The 23,614-nt window shown below is 60.5% G+C and overlaps 1 protein-coding gene across 2 annotated transcripts; it reads left to right on the top strand.

Moving 5' to 3' along the window:
• Positions 1-703: 703 nt before the first annotated feature.
• INTS3 (integrator complex subunit 3) lies at positions 704-23,509 on the top strand. Of its 2 annotated transcripts, none has more exons than XM_041721077.2 (30): positions 704-1,204; positions 1,962-2,045; positions 2,753-2,836; positions 5,065-5,178; positions 6,269-6,353; positions 6,952-7,018; positions 8,074-8,218; positions 9,333-9,462; positions 10,154-10,251; positions 11,031-11,222; positions 12,117-12,204; positions 12,847-12,926; positions 13,746-13,837; positions 14,419-14,525; positions 14,801-14,917; positions 15,332-15,461; positions 15,873-15,927; positions 16,537-16,640; positions 16,891-16,935; positions 17,160-17,279; positions 17,880-18,033; positions 18,899-18,967; positions 19,612-19,687; positions 20,459-20,572; positions 21,078-21,126; positions 21,648-21,815; positions 22,328-22,428; positions 22,558-22,604; positions 22,694-22,853; positions 22,937-23,509. In XM_041721077.2, the coding sequence occupies exons 1-30, from the start codon at positions 1,115-1,117 to the stop codon at positions 23,008-23,010; spliced, it is 3,039 nt and encodes a 1,012-aa protein (XP_041577011.2). In that variant the 5' UTR covers positions 704-1,114; the 3' UTR covers positions 23,011-23,509. The 2 variants fall into 2 exon arrangements, with proteins under 2 accessions (XP_041577011.2, XP_041577010.1); XM_041721076.2 differs by having other exon boundaries at positions 706-1,204; positions 22,532-22,604.
• Positions 23,510-23,614: the final 105 nt, after the last annotated feature.

Genomic DNA, 23,614 nt, shown 5'->3' with positions numbered 1-23,614 from the left:
GGACCGGGGGGTCTCGGTGATTTCGGGGCTCCCGGGACGTTCCCAGGGCATTCCCAGTGGGTTCGGGCGGGTTCCCGGTAATTTCGGGGTTCCCGTTGGGTTCCCCGGGGCGTTCCCGGTGGGTTTGGGGTTCTTGAGGGGTTCCTGGGGGTTCCCGGTAATTTCGGGGTTCCCGGGGGGGTTCCCGGGAGGGTTCCCGGTGGTTCCCGGTGGGTTCGGGGTTCCCGGTGGGTTCGGGGTTCCCGGTGGTTCTCGGTGGGTTTGGGGTTCCCGGGGGGTTCCCGGTAATTTCGGGGTTTCCCGGTGGTTTTGGGGTTTTGGGGGGGTTCTTGGGGGAGTTCCCGGTGGTTCCCGTTAATTTCGGGGTTCACGGGGGTTCCCCGGGGGGTTTCTTGGGGGGGTTCCCGGTGGATTTGGGGTTTTTGGGGATTTCCCGGTGGATTTGGGGTTTTTGGGGGGTTACCGGTGGATTTAGGGTTTTTGGGGGGTTTTTGGGGGGGTTCCCGGTGAATTTGGGGTTTTTGGGGATTTTGGGGGTTTCCCCGTCACGCGCGGGTGGGCGGAGCCTCCTCCTCCCCGGCCCCGCCCCCTCATCCCGATTGGTCGAACTCCCTCCTGTGCCCCGCCCCCGAGCCCCGCCCCGCGAGCTGTCACTCAACCCCGTCCCGTCGCTCCCATTGGCCAGCGGCGGCGGGAAGGGCGGGGCATTCCTCCCGCGCGGCGCTTCCGCTTCCGGCCGAGCGCCTCCGTCGCTCTCCGGTAACTTCCGGCCGCCGCCGCCTCCCCCGGCCCGGCCCCAGCGGGGACCCCCGGCCCGGCCCGGCCCGGCCCCTGCCCAGCGCCTCGCCGTGCCCGCGCCGCCGCCGTTCCGCCAGCCGGCACCTTCCGCGGGCCCGTCCCCGCCTCCCCCATCACCGAGCCCGCCGCGGCTCCCGAGCGCGGAATTCCCGGGGGTCGCCGCCGATCCCGCCGGGCCGGGCTGGGAGGGGGCGCCCGGGCCCCCACGCGGGGGGCGCCTCCGGTCGGAGCCCCCGGGGAGGGGCGGCCCCCTCCCGGTGCCCTCCCGGTGCCCTCCCGGTTCGCTCCCGGTTCGCTCCCGGTTCCCGCCCGGGCCATGGAGCTCGGCAAGGGCAAGGCGGGAGCGGCGGCGGGCGGGAAGCTGCTGCTGTGCTCGCTGCTGGACTCCAAGGATGAGCTGGAGGAGGTGAGGGGACACCGGGAATACCGGGATAATGGGGATACCGGGAATAACGGGAGTAACGGGAGCACCGGGGATACCGGGACACAAACCTGCCCTGAAATGCTGCTGGTCCCAAATCCCCCAGTGCCCAAATTCCCCCAAATCCCCGGGCAGTTTTTCCCAGTTTTTCCCCATTTCCCCCCATTTTCCCCAATTTCTCCCATTTTCTCCTTATTCCCCCATTTTCCCCCGTTTTTTCCCATTTCCCCCGTTTTTCCCTGTTTTTCTCACTTTTTTCCCTGTATTTCCGTTTTTCCCATTTTCCCCCCGTTTTTCTGGTTTTCCCTGTATTTTTCCCCCATTTCCCCCCATTTTTCTCACTTTCCCCCCGTTTTTCCCCGTTTTTCCCCAGTTCTTTTCCCATTTGTTCCCCATTTTTCCCCGTGTTTCCCCATTTCCTCCCTTTTTTCTCAAATTTTCCCCATTTTTTCCCTTACTTTCCCATTGTTTTTTTCACTTTTCCCCCCATTTTTGCCCCCGTTTTTCTCACTTTTTTTCCTGTTTTCCCCCCATTTTTCTCACATTTTTCTCACATTTTCTGCTGTTTTTCTGCCGTTTTTCTCCCATTTTCTTCCATTTTTCTCCCATTTTTCCCTGTTGTTTCCCCGTTGTTTCCCCGTTGTTTCCCGTTTTCCCCCCATTTCCCCCCATTTTTCCCCCCATTTTTCTCACATTTTTCCCTATTTTTCCCCGTTTTTCTCACTTTTTCCCCATTTTCCAGAGGCTGGAGCGCTGTGTGGGCATCGTCACCTCTCTGACCAGCGGCCTCTCGGAGCGCGAGGCCAACGACGCCCTCAACGCCCACGTGAGTCCCGAATTCCCTCCTGGAGCCCAAAATTCCTTTCTGGGAGCCCAAAATTCCTTCCTGGAGTCTTGGAATTCCCCCTTGGAATTCAGAAATTCCCTCATGGAATCCTGGAATTCCCTCCAGGATCCTGGAATTCTCTCCTGGAATCCCAAAATTCCCTCCTGGAATCCTGGAATTCCCACCTGGACTCCAGAATTCCCTCCAGGATCCTGGAATTCCCTCCTGGATCCCGGAATTCCCTCCTGGAGTCCCGAAATTCCCTCCTGGAATCCTGAAATCCCAAAATTCCCTCCTGGAATCCCAAAATTCCCTCCTGGAGCCCAAAATTCCTTCCTGGAATCCCGGAATTCCCTCCTGGATCCTGGCATTCCCTCCATTCCCAGCTGGAATTCCGCTGGATTTGGCTGTCTCTGATTCCCAGGGGTGATCCAGGGATTTTGGGGGGGGTTTCCCTTCTCTCCCCCAATTCCCAGCTGGAATCCCCCTGGATTTGGGAATTTAAAATAAACCCCAGGAGCTCCTGGAGTGTCTGAGATTTCCAGGGATGTTCCAGGCGGGGGATTTTCCCTTTTCTCCCCTCATTCCCAGCTGGAATTTCCCTGGATTTTGGCTGTGCCATATTCCCAGGGATTTGGGGGGGGATTTTCCCTTCTCTCCCCCAATTCCCAGCTGGAATTCCCCTGGATTTGGGATTTTCCCCCCAGATCTGCAAAGGCACCCCCCAGCACGAGGAGATCTGCCTGGGGCTCTTCACCCTCGTCCTGACCGACCCGGCCCAGGCCCAGAAGGTGAGGAAAGCCCTGGAGAGGGAGGGAATTCGGGAATCTCCCTGGGAATTCGGGAATCTCCCTGGGAATTCCTTGGGCTTGGCCCCTGGGAGGGCAGATCCTGCTTTTTCCAAGGGTTTTTCCCGGTTTTTCCCTTGCCTTGGGAGGCCTGGAATGGTTTATTTCTCGTGGGAGCTGCTGGAATTCACCCTCTGGAGAAGCTCAGCTCCCAGGGAAACGGATTTTCTGGGAATTCAGCTCTGGGAATTCCACACCGGGAGGAGGAACGTGCTCAGCTCCCAGGGAAAGGGATTTTTTTTGGGAATTCAGCTCTGGGAATTCCACCTCCTGGATCAGGATCCCACCTTTGGGAGAGGATCCAGCCCCAGGAGGCGCCTCATGGAATCACAACTCGCTTTTCCTGGGAATCCCATGGATTCCTGTGGAATTTTCCTCTGGAAAAGGGAGGTTCTGCTGTGGCTGCTCCGGCGCTTTTCCCAAGGGAATCGTTCATTGGGATAATTGGGATAATTGGGATAAATTGCATCTGCCAGGCTCTGCTGGAGCCAGGGAGCCGGGCCAGGGGTTCCTGATCCCAGCAGGGATTTGGGATCTGGGATCTGGGATTTGGGATCTGGGATCTGGGATTTGGGCTGGGGTTAACCCCTCCCTGCCCGAGCAGCTCCCACATTCCCCCCCCACCACTGCCAAGGTTGGATTCCTGGGATCTGCTGGGCTGGGAAAAGCCAAATTCCCAAAACTTGGCCCAGAGCCCCCCAAACCTGCCCAGGGACCCCTCCCTGTGCCAAAAATCTGCCCCAAAATTTGGCACAGGGACCAAAAGAACAAAACCTGCCCCAAAATTTGGCACAGGGACCAAAAGAACAAAACCTTGCCCCAAAACTGGGCACAGGGACCCCAAATCTGCCCCAAAACTGGGCACAGGGACCAAAACACCAAAATCTGTCCCAAAACAGGGCACAGGTATGAGAATCTGCCCCAAAATTAATCACAAAGACCCCAAAATCTGCCCCAAAACTGGGCACAGGAACCAAAACACCAAAATGGGCCCCAAAATTTGGCACAGGGCCCCCAAAATCTGCCCCAAAACTGGGCACAGGGACTACAAGACCAATCTCTGCCCCAAAATTTGGCACAGGGACCAAAAGACCAAAATCTGCCCCAAAATCTTACCCCAAAACTGGACACAGGGACCAGAATCTACCCCAAAATTTGGCACAGGGACCCCAAATCTGCCCCAAAACTGGGCACAGGGACCAAAATCTACCCCAAATTTGGCACAGCCCCCCCCAAAGCTGCCCAGGTGTCCCCAGCTGGCTCCAGCTGCCCTCAGCTCCTCCTCCTGCTGAAATTCCTCGGGATGGAGCCCAGGGATGGTCCCGGCTTTCCCTGCCCTCGTTTGAAGGCTCCATTAATCACTCTGTGCTAATTAAACAGCCGGGCAGGGAGGAGCCCCTGGATTGTGCCAGCCTGGCAGAAATCCGGAATTCTGCTTCTCCCCCGGGGGATTTTCCCACCTGTCCCAGAGGGGCATTCCCACTTCTCCCAGGATTGGGGTTCTGGAGTGCTTGGGCGGGATGAATCCCACAAATCCAGCCAGGATTTCCACAAATTCCTGCCAGGAACAACCCCACACACCCCAAGCATTCCTCCTGGGATGGTTTTTCCCTAAAATCCTGCCAGGAATGACCCCAAACATTCCTCCTGGGATGGTTTATCCCTAAAATCCTGCCAGGAATTACCCCAGAGATTCCTCCTGGGATGGTTTATCCCTAAAATCCTGCCAGGAGTGACCCCACACACCCCAGAGATTCCTCCTGGGATGGTTTATCCCCGAAATCCTGCCAGGAATTACCCCAAACATTCCTCCTGGGATGGTTTATCTCCAAAATCCTGCCAGGAATGGTCAGGAATGACCCCAAACATTCCTCCTGGGATGGTTTATCCCTAAAATCCTGCCAGGAGTGACCCCACACACCCCAAACATTCCTCCTGGGATGGTTTATCCCCAAAATCATGCCAGGAATTACCCCAGAGATTCCTCCTGGGATGGTTTATCCCCAAAATCCTGCCAGGAGTGACCCTGCACACCCCAGAGATTCCTCCTGGGATGGTTTATCCCCGAAATCCTGCCAGGAATGACCCCAAACATTCCTCCTGGGGTGGTTTATCCCCGAAATCCCCGGATTTGCTGGCTCAGGATGTGTTTTCCCTGGTTCCCCGCTCAGTGCTACCGGGACCTGGCGCTGGTGAGCCGGGACGGGATGAACATCGTCCTCAACAAGATCAACCACATCCTCATGGAGAAGTACCTGAAGCTGCAGGACACCTGCAGGACACAGGTCGGGATCCCTGGAACCTCCTGTCCCACCTGGAACCGCCTGTCCCATCCCAAATCTCCTGTCCCACCCCAAATCTCCTGTTCCATCTGGAATCTCCTGGAATCTCCTGGAATCTTCTGTCCCACCTGGAACCCCCTGCCCCATCCCAAATCCCCTGTCCCACCTGGAATTTCCTGGAATCCCCTATCCCACCCCAAATCTCCCAGAACCTCCTGTCCCACATGGAATCTCCTGTTCCATCTGGAATCTCCTGGAATCTCCTGTTCCACCCCAAATCTCCTGTTCCACTCCAAATCTCCTGGAATCTCCTGTCCCACCTGGAACTTTCTGTTCCACCTGGAATTTCCTGTCCCACCCAAAATCCCCTGTCCCAGCACCAAGGGCGGGAGGGAGGAACGGGAATGGGGCCGTGGGTGGCTCTGATCCCAAAATCCCAAACCCCTGATCCCGAAATCCCAATCCCTGCTCCCAAAACCCCTGCTCCCAAACCCCTGATCCCAAAATCCCAAACCCCTGATCTCGAAATCCCAAACCCTGCTCCCGAAATCCCTGATCCCAAACCCCTGATCCTGAAACCCCTGATCCAAAATCCCAAACCCCTGATCCCGAAATCCCAATCCCTGCTCCCAAAACCCCTGATCCCAAAATCCCTGCTCCCAAAACCCCTGATCTCGAAATCCCAACCCCTGCTCCCGAAATCCCAATCCCTGCTCCCAAAATCCCAACCCCCGCTCCCGAAATCCCAAACCCCTGCTCCCGAAATCCCAAGCCCTTGATCCCAAAATCCCAAACCCCTGATCCCAAAATCCCAATCCCTGCTCCCAAAATCCCAAAGCCCCGCTCCCGAAATCCCAATCTCTACTCCCGAAATCCCAAACCCCGCTCCCGAAATCCCAATCCCCGCTCCCGAAATCCCAATCCCCGCTCCCGAAATCCCAAACCCCGCTCCCGAAATCCCAATCCCCTGCTCCCAAAATCCCAATCCCCGCTCCCGAAATCCCAATCCCCGCTCCCGAAATCCCAATCCCCGCTCCCGAAATCCCAAACCCCGCTCCCGAAATCCCAATCCCCGCTCCCGCTCCGCCCGCAGCTGGTGTGGCTGCTGCGGGAGCTGGTGAAGAGCGGAGTGCTCGGAGCCGACGGCGTCTGCATGACCTTCATGAAGCAGATCGCGGGTGAGCTGGGAACTGCTGGGAACTGCTGGGAATGTTTGGGATCAGGGCTGGGAATGTTCAGGATGTGAGCTGGGAATGTTTGGGATGTGAGCTGGGAACGTTTGGGATGTGAGCCGGGAATGCCGGGATCTGGGCTGGGAATGTTTGGCATACTGGGAATTGCTGGGAATGCTCGGGATCTGAGCTGGAAACGTTTGGGATCTGAGCTGGGAATTGCTGGGAATGCTCGGGATGTGAGCTGGGAATCGTCAGAATGTGGGCCAGGAATGCACGGGATCTGAGCTGGGAATGCCGGTTCTCCCTGTTTTCCCAGGTTTTCCCACATTCTCCCTGATTTTCCCTGGTTCTCCCTGATTTTCCCTGGTTCTCCCAGGTTTTTCCTGGTTCTCCCAGGTTTTCCCAAGTTCTTCTGGTTCTTCCTGGCTTTTCATGGTTCTCCCTGATTTTTCACGGTTTTCCCAACCATCCCGCTCCCAAATCCCGCTCCCAAATCCCACTGCCAAATCCCACTGCCAAATCCCACTGCTCCATCCCTCTCCCAAATCCCTCTCCCAAATCCCACTGCTCCCTCCAGCTGCTTTTCCCGGCTCTTTTCCAGGCGGGGACGTGACTGCCAAGAACATCTGGCTGGCAGAGAACGTCCTGGAGATCCTGACGGAGCAGAGGTACGGGAGCGGGACGCCTTCCTGCCCTCCCCACATTCCCAAACCGGGAATTCCCAGCCCTTCCTGCAGGCTGAGCGTCCCCAAATCCCCCCGGATCCCCCCGGATCTGCGGGGAATGTTCCCTTCCCGAGCTTCCCGAGCCGTGGGGGAGGTTTTCCTGTGGGAGCAGCGGCCTGGAGTTGATTGCCCGGAAAAGTTTCCTGTGTTTGGGCAGCTCATCCCGGGCTGGATGGATCCAGCGAGGATCCAGCAATTCCTGCCCTCAGGATTCCCGGGCAGGGCTGGGAGGAGCTTTGCTCCAGGCTGGAATGGCAGCGGATTCCCTAAAATCCGTGATTGTCCCATGGAGCAGATTCCCTAAAATCCGTGATTGCCCCATGGAGCAGATTCCATAAAATCCCTGATTGCCCTGTGGCCCATGGAGCTGCTGGCCCATTCCCACGCCCTGATCCCACAAAGATATTATTTAATATCCTAATTATTTATTGTCTTTATTAATGAACACATTCCCTAATGAATATACTTATTAATTAACACCTTTGCTGATCCCCTGGGCGATGGTTCCAGGTGACACCAGCCTGATCCCACCTTTGCTGCTGGCTCGTTCCCTTCCCAAACCCCGATCCCACAAAGATATCATTTGGTATCTTTATTATTTATTATCTTTATTAATTAACACATCCCCCAGTTAACACGCTCATTAATTAAAACCTTTGCTGATCCCCTGGGCGATGATTCCAGGTGACACCAGGTTGGTCCCACCTTTGTTGCTGGCCCATTCCCGGTGTTCCCAAACCCTGATCCACAGAGATATCATTTAATACCTTTATTAATTAACACACCCCCCAATTAACACACTGATTAATTAACACCTTTGCTGACACCTGGTGGTTCCAGGTGTCACCAGGCTGGTCCCACATTTGCTGCTGGCCCGTTCCTGCGTCCCCAACCCGCGGTTCCCACCGTTCCTGCCATTCCAGCATTCCCACAGCCCGATCCCACAGCACCCCGGTGCCGATCTGGGGCTGATTTTGGGGCGGATTTGGGGTTTTCAGGGAGTGGGTGCTGAAGAGCAGCCTGCTGGTGGCCATGGCCGTGTACACCTACCTGCGGCTGATCGTCGACCACCACGGCACGGCCGCGCTGCAGGCGCTGCGGCAGAAGGAGGTGGAGTTCTGCGTCTCCCTGCTCCGGGAGAGGGTGAGACTGGGATTGGGAATGGGATTGGGATTGGGAATGGGAATGGAGTTCTGCGTCTCCCTGCTCCGGGAGAGGGTGAGAGTTTGGGAATGGGAATGGGAATGGGATTGGGAATGGAGTTCTGCGTCTCCCTGCTCCGGGAGAGGGTGAGAGATTGGGATTGGGAATGGGAATGGGAGTGGGATTGGGAGTGGGAATGGGAGTGGGATTGGGAGTGGGAATGGAGTTCTGCGTCTCCCTGCTCCGGGAGAGGGTGAGAGATTGGGAATGGGAATGGGAATGGGAATGGGAATGGGAATGGGAATGGGAATGGGAATGGGAATGGGAGTGGGAATGGGAGTGGGAATGGGAATGGAGTTCTGCGTCTCCCTGCTCCGGGAGAGGGTGAGACTTTGGGAATGGGAATGGGATTGGGAGTGGGAATGGAGTTCTGCATCTCCCTGCTGCGGGAGAGGGTGAGACTTTGGGAATGGGATTGGGAATGGAGTTCTGTGTCTCCCTGGCCTAGGAGAGGGTGAGAGTTTGGGATTGGGAATGGGACTGGGAATGGGATTGGGAATGGAGTTCTGTGTCTCCCTGCTCTGGGAGAGGGTGAGTGGGGTGGGATTGGGATGGGACGAGAATGGGAATGGGATCCTGCTCCAGGAGCAGTGGATTGGGCTGGGATCCTGTTCCCCTGGGAAGGGCAGTTCGGGATGGGGCTCGGCAGCAGCCCCAGGCCTCGTTTGGCTCTGTGTGGAGCAGGAGACCCCCCCAGAGCTGGGATTTATCCCAATTTTTGGGATTTATCCCAAATCCTGCCCGTTCCCCATCCCCCCCGGCTCCGGCGCCGCCCGCTCGGTGCCAGGGCCCGGCTGCGGCGCTGGGGGGAAGGTGGCAGATTTATGGGATTTCTGGGCTGCTTGTTTGCTTTGGGAGGGAGAACATTCCAAAATAGCTTCCAGCCTTCCCTGCCTGTCCCCCCCATCCCAACCTGCGCCTTCCAGCGGGGAACGGAGCGGAACGTGCCCGGGGAGGCGGCAGCGCGGGGGGTTCCTCCCTTCCCTGCTCCCATCCCCCTGCTCCGGCCGGGATTTTCCTGTGAATTCCACGTTTTCCCTGCCCTTTCTCCCAGTTCATGGATTGTTTCATGATCGGCCGGGACCTGGTGCGGCTGCTGCAGAACGTGGCGCGGATCCCGGAGTTCGAGCAGCTCTGGAAGGACATCCTGCACAACCCGCAGGTGCTCAGCTCCCAGTTCACAGGTACCCGGCCTGGAACATTCCCTGTGCTCACCCAGCACCGTTTTCCAGGGATTTTCCAATGCTGCAGAGGCCTCGGAGGCATCCAGGCCTGACCCATCCCAGAAAAACCTCGTGGGATCCTTAAATGGTGCTGCTCCTCCTGGGCTCCACACTTCCGTAGTTTCTCCGCCCTGGAATTGTTCCAAGCTGGGTTGGAACAGCCTGATCCAGTGGGAATTGTCCCTGTCTGCGGATTGGGTAATCTCTGGGTGATTCCAACCCAAGCCAGTCTGCAATTCCAGGATAATTAGGGCTACTTCCCTTCGTTAAGTGATTTAAAAGCTGAGCCCAGACTCCGAAGTGGCTGAGCAGAGCCTGGGGAAGCTCCGTAAAAAGCCGGAATTCCAGGAGCTGCAGCAAGTGGCACTTCCATGGGATTTAGTTCCTCCCAGTAGCCTCGTTCTGTGGGAATAGTGATGGATTCCCCAGCTTTATTTACATTAATGATATTCCTATAAATTATTCCCTTCTCTGGGCGCTTCCCAGCAGGTTCTGGATGCAGCGATTCCAGGGAAATGGGGCTTGGAAGTGTTCCCACCCCTTTGGAGCCGGGTTAAATTCTGTTAAACACCTCAGCTGCTGCTCAGGGCAGCTCCTCAGGAGGTGTTTGAGCCCTTTTCCAACCAAAACCCCGCTGCCCATCCCTGCCCAGGTGTGCTGCAGCTCCTGCAGTCCCGGACCTCCCGCAAGTTCCTGGCGTGCCGCCTCACGCCCGACATGGAGACCAAGCTGCTCTTCATGACCTCGCGGGTAACTCCCCCTGGATTCCTTCCAAATTCCGCCTGGATTCCCTCCCAAATTCCCCCTGGATTCCATCCCCAGTTCCCCCTGGATTCCCTCCCCAGTTCCCCCCGGATTCCCTCCCCAATTCCCCCCGGATTCCCTCCCCAATTCCCCCCGGATTCCCTCCCCAATTCCCCCTGGATTCCCTCCCCAATTCCCCCTGGATTCCCTCCCCAATTCCCCCTGGGTTCCCTCCTGAATTCCCAATGGATTCCATCCCAATATCCCAATGTGTTCCCTCCCAAATCCCCCCTGGCTCAGGATCCTGCATGTCCCCACTGCCAGCCCTGTCCTCACTGCCAGCCCGTCCCCATCCCGGTGCCAGCCCCGCGGTGTCCCTGTCCCGGTGCCAGCCCCGCCGTGTCCCCGTCCCTGTCCCCGTCCCCGGTGCCAGCCCCGCCGTGTCCCTGTCCCCGTCCCCGGTGCCAGCCCCGCCGTGTCCCCAGCCCTGTCCCCGGTGCCATCCCCGCCGTGTCCCCAGCCCTGTCCCCGTCCCCGGTGCCAGCCCCGCGGTGTCCCCAGCCCTGCCCCCGGTGCCAGCCCCGCTGTGTCCCCAGCCCTGTCCCCGCCCCGGTGCCAGCCCAGCCCTGTCCCCGTCCCGGTGCCAGCCCCGCTGTGTCCCCAGCCCTGTCCCTGTCCCCGGTGCCATTCCCGCCGTGTCCCCAGCCCCGTCCCCGTCCCGGTGCCAGCCCCGCCGTGTCCCCAGCCCCGTCCCCGTCCCGGTGCCAGCCCCGCGGTGTCCCCAGGTGCGGTTTGGGCAGCAGAAGCGCTACCAGGACTGGTTCCAGCGGCAGTACCTGTCCACGCCCGACAGCCAGTCCCTGCGCTGCGACCTGATCCGCTACATCTGCGGCGTGGTGCACCCCTCCAACGAGGTGCTGAGCTCCGACATCCTGCCCCGCTGGGCCATCATCGGCTGGCTGCTCACCACCTGCACGGTCAGCCCCGAAACGGCAACTCAAAACGGGCACCCCAAAATGGGCACCCTGGAATGGGCACCTTGAAATGGGCACCTCGAAACGGGCACCTCAAAACAGGCACCGCGGAACGGGCACCTCGAAATGGGCACCTTGAAATGGGCATCTTGAAATGGGCACCCCAAAACAGGCACCCCAAAACAGGCACCTCAAAATGGGCACCGCGGAACGGGCGCCTCAAAACGGGCACCGCGGAACGGGCACCTTGAAATGGGCACCTTGAAATGGGCACCTTGAAATGGGCTCCTCAAAACGGGCACCCTGGAATGGGCACTCCAAAATCGGCACCCCGAAACGGGCTCCTCAAAATGGGCACCTTGAAATGGGCACCTTGAAATGGGCACCTCAAAATGGGCACCCCAAAATGGGCGCCCTGGAATGGGCACCCCAAAATGGGCTCATCAAAATGGGCTCATCAAAATAGGCACCCTGGAATGGGCACCCTGGTATGGGCACCTTGAAATGGGCACCTCAAAACAGGCACCCCAAAACGGGCATCTCAAAACAGGCACCCCGAAATGGGCACCCCAAAATGGGCTCATCAAAATGGACACCCCAAAATGGGCTCCCAAAACAGGCACGGGGTGGGCCAGAAGCAGGCAGAGCCCGAAAATGGGCCATGGGAATGGGAACATCCCAAAACCAGGGCATGGGAATGGGAACATCCCAAAAACGGAGTGTGGGAATGGGAACATCCCAAAAATGGGGTGTGGGAATGGGAACGTCCCAAAACCAGGGCACGGGATGGAATCTCAGGGGGGTTCTTGGAGGGATCTCAAGGAGTCTTGACGGAATCTTGGTGGGATCTGGGCACTGTCCTGGTGGAATAATTTGGGGTTTTTTGGTCTCCTGCAGTCGAACGTGGCCGCTTCCAACGCCAAACTGGCGCTGTTCTACGACTGGCTCTTCTTCAACCCCGAGAAGGACAGCATCATGAACATCGGTGTGGGGGCTGCCCGGGGGTCCCGGGGATCCGCTGGGGTGGGATCCTGGGTGGGATCCGTGGGTGGGATCCATGGGGAACCACCTTGGGATCGGTTCCTGGGTGGGATCTGCATTGGGGTGGGATCCATGGGGAACCACCTTGGGATCAGTTCCTGGGTGGGATCTGTGGGGATCTGCATTGGGGTGGGGTCTATGGGGTGTTCCTGGGGTGGGATCTACCTTGGGATGGGTTCTTGTGTGGGATCCATGGGGATCTGCATGGTGGTGGGATCTGTGGGGATCCGCATTGGGGTGGGATCCTGGGATGGGATCCATGGGGATCTGCTTTGGGATGGGATCCATGGGCTGTTCTTGGGGTGGAATCCATGGGGATCCACCTTGGGATGGGATCCATGGGCATTTCCTGGGGTAGGATCCATGGGGATCTGCTTTGGGATGGGATCCATGGGGTGTTCCTGGGGTGGGATCCATGGGGATCCACCTTGGGATGGGATCCACCGTGGGCTGGGATCCTGGGCAGCTCCTGGGTGGGATCCATGGGGTCGCTGTGACCCCCAGCCTGTGGATCCCGCGGATCCCGTGGATCCCTGGGCAGGGATCTGGGCTCTGGGATCAGGGGCTCGGCCCGTTCCTCCCCCAGAACCCGCCATCCTGGTCATGCACCACTCCATGAAGCCCCACCCGGCCATCACGGCCACGCTGCTGGATTTCATGTGCCGGGTGAGCGCCCTCCTGCTCCAGGGAATTCCTGGGGGTGGGAAAGCTGGGAGAGGACAGAGAGACCTGCTGGGCTCCCCAAATCCCACCCAAAAAGATCTCCCCGGGATTCCTCCCCTCTCTGGGATCCAGAGTCACCTGGAGCTCCCATCCTGATCCCAAACTGAGGAGGGATTTTCCCTTTGCTGCCAAATCATCGGTGGGAAAAATCCAGAGCGTTCCTGGAGCTCCACGTGTCCTCCCTTTCTGCTGGGAGGGCAGTGCCGCCAGCAAACCCTGCCAGGCTGCTGAGGAAAATCCTTCTGGATTGTTCCCTGACCTTCCTCATGGAATTCCCGGCCCAGCCCCGTCCCCAGGGGGGATCAGAGCGTCAGGGAATGATCCAGAGGGATCCTGTCCCTTCCCAGGGCAGGGGAGCAGCTCCAGGGATGGATCAGAGCGTCAGGGAATGATCCAGAGGGATCCTGTCCCTTCCCAGGGCAGGGGAGCAGCTCCAGGGGTGGATCAGAGCGTCAGGGAATGATCCAGAGGGATCCTGTCCCATCCCAGGGCAGGGGAGCAGCTCCAGGAGCTGCTGCAGGTTCCAGGAATGTTTCCCAGGAGGGCTGGGGGTGTTTCTGGGAAGGGCCTGGAGCTCTGTCCCTCCCTCCCAGTCCGAACCGGCCGCGGGACTGGGGGAAGGTTCCCGGCAGGTCCCGGGCTCCAGGGAGGAATCCCGGCCCTCCCTGGCAGAGCTGAGCATTCAGGAATTTCCTGCCCCTGGCAGGGATTTCCTGCCCCTGGCAGACCCCTGACCCCGCTCTCCACCCCGATCTCTTCCAGATCATTCCCAACTTCTACCCCCCTCTGGAAGCCCACGTCCGGCAGGGCGTCTTCAACTCCCTCACGCACATCGTGGAGAAGCGAGTCCTGGCGTAAGAGCCCCGGGGATTTTCCATGTTTTCCCTGAATTCCCAACGTGGACACAGCTGCCCTCTGCTCCCTGGATCTCTCCAGAGCTCTGAGCCCACCCTGTTATCCATGAAACCCTGGGAACAGCCAGGATCGTGTCCTGGAACTGCCCCATGTGGGAATTGGGATGTGGGGGTGAGGGAATTGGGATTTCCCAGGATTCCTCCCAGGAATTCCAGCCCCTGGGTCTCTCCTGAGCTCTGAGCCCACCCTGTTATCCATGAAACCTTGGGATGTGTCCTGGGGGCTGTCCTGAAGCTGTCCTGGGAGGGAATTGGGATTTCCAGGGATTCCTCCCAGGAATTCCAGCCCCTGGGTCTCTCCTGGGCTCTGAGCCCACCCTGTTATCCATGAAACCCTGGGAGCAGCCGGGGTCGTGTCCTGGAGCTGCCCCATGAGGGAATTGGGATTTCCCGGGATTCCTCCCAGGAATTCCAGCCCCTTCTGTTCTGGTGCCACCCCAGGGAGCTGCAGGTGACAGGCCCTGGCCCAGGGCAGCATTCCCACAGGGAATTCTGCTCCAGCTGCTCCCTGTCCCTTGCAGGCACCTGGCCCCGCTCTTCGACAACCCCAAGCTGGACAAGGAGCTCCGGGCCATGCTCAGGGAGAAATTCCCGGAATTCTGCAGCTCCCCCTCACCCCCCATCGAAGGTGGGGAGCGGGGTGGGTGGGGGGCTCCTGGCAGATCCCCCCAGGGAGTTTTCCAAGGAATTCCGCCAGCAGCAGTGGCTGGGTGGGGTCGGGCGAGGCTCCAGGGGGAGCGGGGCTGGGAGTTTGGGGAATTGAAATGGGATTTAGGGAATTGTGGTCGCCCCAGCGTCCCCTGTGCTGCACGGGGTCCCTTCCCAAAGCTCCCACAGCCCTTTCCCGGGGCTGTTTTTTGGGAGAGGCCCTGGCAGAGGCCTCACCTGGCTCCGTGCTGGCAGTGAAAATCGAGGAGCCGGTTCCCATGGAGATGGAGAATCACCTGGAGAAGGATGACGGCTGCTACGACAACGCCGAGGCCGCCTTCAGCGACGACGAGGAGGAGCTGAGCAGCAAAGGTGAGGGAGATCCCAGCTTCCCTCCGGCTGTGGAGGGGCTGATTCCCAAACCCAGCGGGATTTGTTCCCTCTCCTGGCCGTTCCCAGGAGCTCAGAGCGCTTTTCCAGCCGCAGTTCCCCTCTGGAGCCTCCCTGGTGGGATCCCTGTGGGATTCCCGCCGTGCCAGGGGGTTTTCCCAGCACTGGGAAGTGCCCACAGGCCTGGCATGGGGCAGAGGATGTGCCCTGGGAGCCTCAGGATCCCAATCCTGAGTTGTGCCTCCTTGGGAACGTTGGAGGGTCAGGTTTGGGAGCGGGGACTGAGCAGGGAGCACGATCCCAGACATTCCCACCTTCATCCGGACACGATCCAGGACAGGGGTTGCTGGGGAGGAGGAGAAGCCCTCATTCCACGGGGCATTCCCGGGTTTCCAGGGAAGAAGAGGGAGTTCAGGTTCCATCCGATCAAGGAGTCCATCGTGGAGGAGCCCGTGGACATCACCCCGTTCCTGGAGCAGCTGGACGAGTCCCTGCGGGACAAAGTGCTGCAGCTGCAGAAGGGCAGGTGGGGCCCTTCCCGTCCCGTTCCCCGTTCCCATTCCCAGGGATCTCCAGGGAGCTCCTTCAGCCATGGCTTGTCCCCATGGAGAGGGAATTCCTGCAGGAAAAGGGCTTGGGAAGGAGCTGCAGCAGAGCCCTGAGCTCCACCTCAATTCCCAGTGCCCAGGGCAGGTTGAACAGAGCTCAGCCCCGGCCATTCCATGGAATTCCTGCCTTGAAGTGCCCTAAAAATCCTGGGATTCACCCCAGCCTGGGATCTGCAGCCCTGGGCCTCCCCCAGAGGCAGCCCCGAGCCCTGCCCAGTGCTCCCAGTGCCCCCAGTGCTCATTCCCAGTGCCCCCAGTGCCCATTCCCAGTGCTCCCAGTGCTCCCAGTGCCCCCGGTGACTGGGCTCTCTGTCCCCGTGCTGCTGCAGTGACACGGAGGCGCAGTGCGAGGTCATGCAGGAGATCGTGGATCAGGTCCTGGAGGTAACGGGGCCGGGAGCGGCCGGGAGCTGGGATCTGTCCTGGTGGGATCTGGGATCGTTCTTGGGGGGGATTTGGGATCCGTCCCGGCTGGGATTTGGGATCTGTCCCGGCTGGGATTTGGGATCTGTCCTGGTGGGATTTGGGATCCATCTTGGGGGAGAATTTGGGATCCATCTTGAAGGGATCTGGGATCTATCCCAGCTGGGATCTGGGAGCCATCCCAGGCAGGATTTGGGATCCATTCTGGCTGGGATTTGGGATCCATTCTGGCTGGGATTTGGGATCCATCTTGGGGGAATTCGGGATCCATCCCAGCTGGGATTCAGAATTCATCCCAGGCAGGATTTGGGATCCATCTTGGGGGGGATTCCGGATGCATCCTGGGTAGGATTTGGGATTGATCCCGGGCAGGATTCAGGATCCATCCTGGGCAGGATCCAGGATCCATCCCAGATATTTTGGGATCCATCCCAGCTGGGATCCAGGATCTATCCCGGGCAGGATCCAGGATCCATCCCAGATATTTTGGGATCCATCCTGGCTGGGATCCAGGATCCATCCCGGGCAGGATCCAGGATCCCTCCCAGGGCTCTGCCGTGCCTTCCCCAGGAGGATTTCGACTCGGAGCAGCTCTCGGTGCTCGCCTCGTGCCTGCAGGAGCTGTTCAAGGCTCACTTCCGCGGGGAGGTGCTGCCGGAGGAGATCACCGAGGAGTAAGGGCTGGGATCCCCTCGGAACGGGAAATATTCCTGGGAATGTTCCCTGCTGGGCTCGCCCGGGCCAGCTCCTTCTCCGGGGTCTGCTGGGAGCTGCGGCCACAGGATCCAGGGCTGCTCCTGGGGAATCCAGAGGGATCCAGGGCTGTTCCTGGGGAAATCCAGAGGGATCCAGGGCTGTTCCCCAGGGCTGTTCCCGTGCCATTCCCGGGAAATCCCAGAGCTCAGCGTGTCCGTCTGTCCGCAGGTCCCTGGAGGAGTCCGTGGGGAAGCCGCTTTACCTGATCTTCCGGTAGGGCCCCAAAATCCTCAGGATTTCCAGGCTTGGGAATTCTGGGCCTCGGGAATTCCGGGCTCACCTGCTCTTTGCACATCCCAGAATCCCATGGAGTTTCCCGCTTCCCTCTGCCGTGTTTTTGGGGAAAGCAGGGATTCTGTTTTTGGGTTTTTGGGATTCGGGGCAGCGGGAGGAGCCTCGGGCGCCGTTATCCCGCTGACATTCCCGCCCTTCCCAAGGAACCTGTGCCAGATGCAGGAGGACAACAGCGGCTTCTCGCTGCTGCTGGACCTGCTCTCCGAGCTCTACCAGAAGCAGCCCAAGATCGGCTACCACCTGCTCTACTACCTGCGGGCCAGGTGGGCACGGGGCACCGCCCTCACCTGGGCGCCCCTCACCTGGGCACCCCTCACCTGGGTGCCACTTTTACCTGGGCACCCCTCACCTGGGCACCTCCCTCACCTGGGTACTGCTCTCACCTGGGCACCGCCTTTACCTGGGTGCCGCTTTTACCTGGGCACTGCCCTCACCTGGGCCCCACCCTCACCTGGGCCCCACCCTCACCTGGGTACCCCTCACCTGGGCACCACCCTCACCTGGGCACCGCCTTTAGCTGGGTACTGCTCACCTGGGTAATGCCCTCAACTGGGTAACACCTTCACCTGGGCACCCCTCACCTGGGCACCGCTCTCACCTGGGTAACACCTTCACCTGGGCACCCCTCAGCTAGGCATCACCTTTACCTGGGTACCCCTCACCTGGGCACCCCTCACCTGGGTACCGCCTTCACCTGGGCACTGCCCTCCTGTGGCTCCTCCCCCTCACCTGGGCACCTCCATCACCTGGGCCCTGCCCTCCTGTGTATGTGCCAGCTGTGCCAGCTGTGTGCCAGCTGTGCAGGTGCACTGTGCCAGCTGTGCCAGCTGTGTGCCAGCTGTGCAGGTGCGCTGTGTCCCCAGCAAGGCGGCGCTGGGCAGGATGGGGCTGTACGAGTCGTTCGCCCAGGCCACGCAGCTGGGCGAGCTGCACACCTGCCTGATGATGGACATGAAGGCGTGCCAGGAGGACGACGTGCGCCTGCTCTGCTTCCTCACGCCCTCCATCTACACCGAGGTGAGCCTCACCTGCCCAGGTGTGCCCCAAATCCTGTCCTATGCGTGCCCCAAATCCCGTCCCACGTGTGCCCCAAATCCCGTCCCACGTGTGCCCCAATCCCATCCCAGGTGTGCCCCAATCCCATCCCAGGGGTGCCCCAAATCCCGTCCCAGGTGAGCCCCAAATCCCGTCCCATGTGTGCCCCAAATCCTGTCCCAGGTGAGCCCCAAATCCTGTCCCAGCTGTGCCCCAAATCCCATCCCAGGTGTGCCCCAAATCCCGTCCCAGCTGTGCCCCAAATCCCATCCCAGGTGTGCCCCAAATCCCATCCCAGGTGAGCCCCAAATCCCATCCCAGGTGTGCCCCAAATCCCCTCCCAGGGGTGCCCCAAATCCCATCCCAGGGGTGCTGCAGCAGAGAATCCCCAAAAATTCTCTAAATTCAGAGAATCCCCACAGTGACCCCAAATCCCGGGATCTATCCCAGGGCAGGCTCCCGCTGTTCCCCACATCCCAGGATCTGTCCCAGGATGTTCCCCACACTGATCCCAAATCCCAGATCAGCCCTTGGCTCCCTCGGAGCCATTCCCGGCCCTTGGATCCTGCTGGGATTGATTTTGGGTTTCCGTGCGAGGCCCCGGAGCAGGGAATTCCAGAGCCAGGAGGAGAGGGAAAACGGGGAATTCCAGAGCCAGAAGGAGAGGGAAAACGGGGAATTCCAGAGCCAGGAGGAGAGGGAGAACAGGGAATTCCAGGAATTCCAGGCCCCCGGCCCGGCTGAGGCCTGCCACCCTCCCCCTGCTGCCTGCTGGAGCTTTCCCGTGGGGATCCGGGTTTTTGGGAGGGCTCTCTGGGAACCTTGCCCGCGGTTTGTGCATTCCCAGTTTCCGGATGAGACCCTGCGGAGCGGGGAGCTGCTCAACATGATCGTGGCTGTCATCGACTCCTTCCAGGTGCGGGGGATCCTTCCCGACCATTCCTGACCATTCCCAGCCCTTCCCAACCCCTTCCCGACCATTCCCAACCCCTTCCCAACCATTCCTGACCATTCCCAGCCCTTCCCAACCCTTTCCCAACCCTTTCCCAACCATTCCCGACCATTCCTGACCATTCCTGGCCCTTCCCAGCTCTTCCCAACCATTCCCGACCCTTTCGTGACCCTTTCCCGGCTCTTCCCAGCCCTTTCCAACCATTCCTGACCCTTTCCAACCCTTTTTCAGCCCTTCCTGGCCCTTTCCAACCATTCCCGACCCTTTCCCGACCCTTTCCCGACCCTTTCCTGACCCTTTCCCGGCCCCTCCCGCCCTTCCCGGGCCGGGAATGGCTCCCGGGAGCCGGGATGCTCCCAAGTCCCAAGGGTTGGCTCTCCTGACCCTGCCCCGCAGCGTTTCCTTCCCCTCCCTGCTCCCATTCCTTCCTGCCCGCTCCAGGTGCTTCCCTCTGGAGCTCGGGAGGGTCCTGTGGGATCTCCAGAGGGAGGAGGAGGAGGATGAGGGGCGGAGGGGGGAGCCCCCCACCCCAGCTGGATCCCAGGGGTGCTGCTGCCGTTTTTCCCGCTGGATCCTGACCCCATTCCCTGTCCCCATCCCAATCCCAGCTCCAGGAGCTCGTGTGCCACGTGATGATGGGAAACCTCGTCATGTTCCGCAAGGATTCCGTGCTGAACATCCTCAGTGAGTGCCACTCCCACGGGAACGGGCAGGGGCACCCCAGATCCTGCCCCGGAGCTCCAGAGGTCTGGGAGGGCTGGAGTTCTGCTCCCTGATTCCTGGGAATTCCCTCCCTAAAGGATTTGGGGTTTTTCTCCCCTGTATCCCATTCCACCCTAAAGGATTTGGGGTTTTTCTCCCCTGTATCCCATTCCACCCTAAAGGATTTGGGGTTTTTCTCTCCTGCCCTGAAAGCATCAGAGGTCTGGGAGAGCTGGAATTCTGCTCCCTGATTCCTGGAAATTCCCTCCCCTGGGGCTGAATTCCCTGTGGGCACAAAGGATCACGGCCCCAAGGCGGATTTTGGGATTTATCCCCGTGCCCCTGCCCTCCCCTGGGTGCCAGGCAGGGAATGGGGAAAATCCCCAAATATCCCGCTCTCCCTGATCCAGCTTTGGCAGCAGCGGGATCAGCTCGTTAATTAGGGAGCCTCGTTAGCTCTGGTGCCACAGCCCCTGCCCAGGGCTCTGTCCCCATTCCCAGTGCCGGAGGGGGCGCGGGGACCCCGGGCAGGTTTGGGGGTCCCCAGAGCTTGGGAAGGGGCTGGCACAGATCCCTGTTAACCCCATTGTCCCCATTATCTATCCCCATTATTCCTGTTATCCCCATTACCCCATTGTCACCATTATCCATCCCTGCCATCCCCCTGTCCCCCCTGTCCATCCCCCTCTCTGTCCCCCCTGTCCCTGCCATCCCCCTGTCCCCCCTCTGTCCCCGTGTCGGTGTGGGGCGCAGTTCAGAGCCTGGACTGGGAGACCTTTGAGCAGTACTGCACCTGGCAGCTGTTCCTGGCACACAACATCCCCCTGGAGACCATCATCCCCATCCTGCAGCACCTCAAGTACCGGGGTCAGCGCGGGGACAAGGGGACAGCGCTGGGGACACTGCTGGGGACAGCACCGGGACAGCGCCGGGGACAGGGGGACAGTGCTGGGGACAGGGGGACACTGCTGGGGACACTGCCAGGGACATGGGGACAGTGCTGGGGACAGTGCTGGGGACAGTGCTGGGGACAGGGGGACACTGCTGGGGACATGGGGACATGGGGACACTGCTGGGGACAGGGGGACACTGCCAGGGACAGTGCTGGGGACAGGGGGACACTGCTGGGGACAGCGCCGGGGACAGGGGGACATGGCTGGGGACAGTGCTGGGGACAGGGGGACACTGCCAGAGACACTGCTGGGGACGTGGGGATGTGGGGACAGCGCTGGGGATATTCCAGGGTCCATTCCTAGGGACATTCCCCAGGGTATTCCTGGGGACAGTCTTGAGGGACATTCCCGGGGTGACACCCCCGGGTGACAGCCCGGATGACACCCCGGGTGACACCGCTGTCCTTGCCCCCTTGCAGAGCACCCCGAGGCCCTGTCCTGCCTCCTGCTGCAGCTCCGCAGGGAGAAGTGAGCGCTGGGGGGTCTGGGGGTGCGGGGGGATTTGGGGGGCACTGAGGGGTTCCAGGGGGTCACTGAGGTGATTTGGGGGGCACTGAGGGGTTCCAGGGGGGCACTGAGGGGTTCCAGGGGGGCACTGAGGGGTTCCAGGGGGTCACTGAGGTGATCTGGGGGCACTGAGGTGATTTGGGGGGCACTGAGGGGTTCCAGGGGGTCACTGAGGTGATTTGGGGGGCACTGAGGGGTTCCAGGGGGTCACTGAGGTGATTTGGGGGGCACTGCAGAGTACTGGGGGTCTCTGAGCCGTCCCCACTGGTGTAGGGCTGTGGTGGCCCCCCCACAGGGGGGTGTATTTTTGGGGCTCTCCTGGGGGGTTTCTTGCCCATCCCCACTCCGGGGTCTGTCCTGGGGGGTCCCCTGCCCGTGCCCACTCGGGGGTCTCTCGGGGGTCTCTCGGGGGGTTCCCTGCCCATGCCCACTCGGGGGTCTCCGGGGGTCCCGGGGGTCCCCTGCCCTGCCCGCCGTGCCAGGCCCAGCGAGGAGATGGTGAAGATGGTGCTGAGCCGGCCGTGCCACCCCGAGGACCAGTTCACCACCAGCATCCTGCGGCACTGGGGGCTGCGGCACGACGACCTGCTGGGCGAGCACATCAAGGCGCTGCTGATCAAGAACAACAGCCTGCCCCGCAAGCGCCAGAGGTGGGAATTCGGGAATTCCTGGGAATTCGGGAATTCCTGATTCCCGGCAGTTCCCTCCTAAAGGGATTTGGGGTTTTCTGTCCTGCCCCGCAAGCGCCAGAGGTGGGAATCTGGGAATTCTGCAACCCGCGATTCCTGGGAATTCCCTCCCTGAGGATTTGGGGATTTTTGTCTCCCCTGCCCCACAAGCTCCGGAGCTGGGGAATTCCTGATTCCTGGGAATTCCTTCCCTAAAGGATCAGGGTTTTTGTCTCCCCTGCCCCACAAATGCCAGAGGTCTGGGAGTGCATTTTTGGGTTCTCGCTCCCATTTTTTTGGGCTCTCACCCCGTTTTTGGGCTCTCACTCCATTTTTTTGGGCTCTCACCCCGTTTTTGGGCTCTCACCCCATTTTTTTGGGCTCTCACTCCATTTTTTTGGGCTCTCACCCCATTTTTGGGCTCTCACTCCATTTTTCTGGGCTCTCACTCCATTTTTCTGGGCTCTCACCCCGTTTTTGCCCCCTCCCCGCAGCCTGCGCAGCTCCAGCAGCAAGCTGGCCCAGCTGACCCTGGAGCAGATCCTGGAGCACCTGGACAACCTCCGCCTCAACCTCACCAACACCAAGCAGAACTGTGGGTGCCTCGGGGGGGGCTCCGGGCTGTGGGATGTGGGCTGGGGGCGTCCCCCTGACCCCATTCCCGCCCCATTCCCACCCCATTCCCGCCTCTCTCCCAGTTTTCAGCCAGACCCCGATCCTGCAGGCGCTGCAGCACGTCCAGGCCAGCTGCGACGAGGCGCACAAAATGAAGTGAGACCCCCCGACCCTTCCCCTCCTCCTGCCTCCCCTCCCCTCGGGGGGACCCCCAAAGCCCCCTGAGCCCCTCTGCGCCCCCCCAGGTTCTCCGACCTCTTCTCCCTGGCCGAGGAGTACGAGGATTCCTCCAGCAAACCCCCCAAGAGCCGGCGGAAAGCCACGGCGCTGGCCAGCCCCCGCAGCCGCAAGAGCGCCGCGCAGCCCCCCAACAACGAGGAGGAGTCGGGCTCCAGCAGCGCCTCGGTGAGAGCCCCCCGAGACCCCCCCCCGGGGTCCCCAAATCCCCGCGGGGAGCCGCGGTGACCCCCCCGTCCCCGTCCCCGCAGGAGGAAGAGGACACCAAACCCAAACCGGCCAAGAGGAAAAGGAAAGGCTCCTCCGCCGTGGGCTCGGACAGTGACTGAGGGAGGGGACCCCTCCCCACCTCGGGGACCCCTCCCCACCTCGGGGACCCCTCCCCACCTCGGGGACCCCCCCTGACTCGGGGAGCCCCCCAAACCAGTGCCAGCAAACCCCCGGGCTCGGGGCCCCTCCCCGGCTCCCGCCGCGCCCTTGGGACCCCTCCCCACTTTCCATCACCTGGGGAGGGGTCGCGGTGTCCCCCCCCCGGTGTGGGTGGGGGTCCCCCCTCCCCGCCCAGGGGACACAAGCACAGGGAAGGGGGGACCCCCACCCCCATTTTCCTCTAGAAATGTAAATAAAGGGTGAAATGAGTCGCTGCTCCAGGATGATTTGGGGAGGGGGCAGAGAGGGGGTCCTCCCCCCCGGGGGTCCTGGGGGGGGTCAGCACCCGTGGCCAGCGGGATTTGGGAGGGGGGTCCTGCCCCCCAGGGCTCCGTCAGCATTTTTAAGTGTTTTTAAGAAAAGCAGCAATAAAAACCTTCGTGTTTTGTACCAAACGGCCCCAATTTGTGGCGGGGGGGGTGGGCGGCGAGGCCGGGGCCGTGTCCCCCCCGGGACGGGGACACTGCCAGGACCCCCCCGGGATGGGGACACTACCAGGA

Source organism: Taeniopygia guttata, chromosome 25, assembly GCF_048771995.1.
Source record: "Taeniopygia guttata chromosome 25, bTaeGut7.mat, whole genome shotgun sequence".
In the NCBI taxonomy this organism is placed as follows: domain Eukaryota; kingdom Metazoa; phylum Chordata; class Aves; order Passeriformes; family Estrildidae; genus Taeniopygia; species Taeniopygia guttata.
This window is presented reverse-complemented; position numbering and strand designations above follow the sequence as displayed.

Excerpts from the sequence above, each read along its gene's own strand:
- INTS3 (XM_041721076.2), top strand. The coding sequence starts at position 1,115 with ATGGAGCTCGGCAAGGGCAAGGCGGGAGCGGCGGCGGGCGGGAAGCTG. Across the intron at positions 1,205-1,961 it reads CCAAGGATGAGCTGGAGGAG|AGGCTGGAGCGCTGTGTGGG; the intron begins GTGAGGGGACAC and ends CCCATTTTCCAG. Across the intron at positions 15,462-15,872 it reads CTGCAGCTGCAGAAGGGCAG|TGACACGGAGGCGCAGTGCG; the intron begins GTGGGGCCCTTC and ends GTGCTGCTGCAG.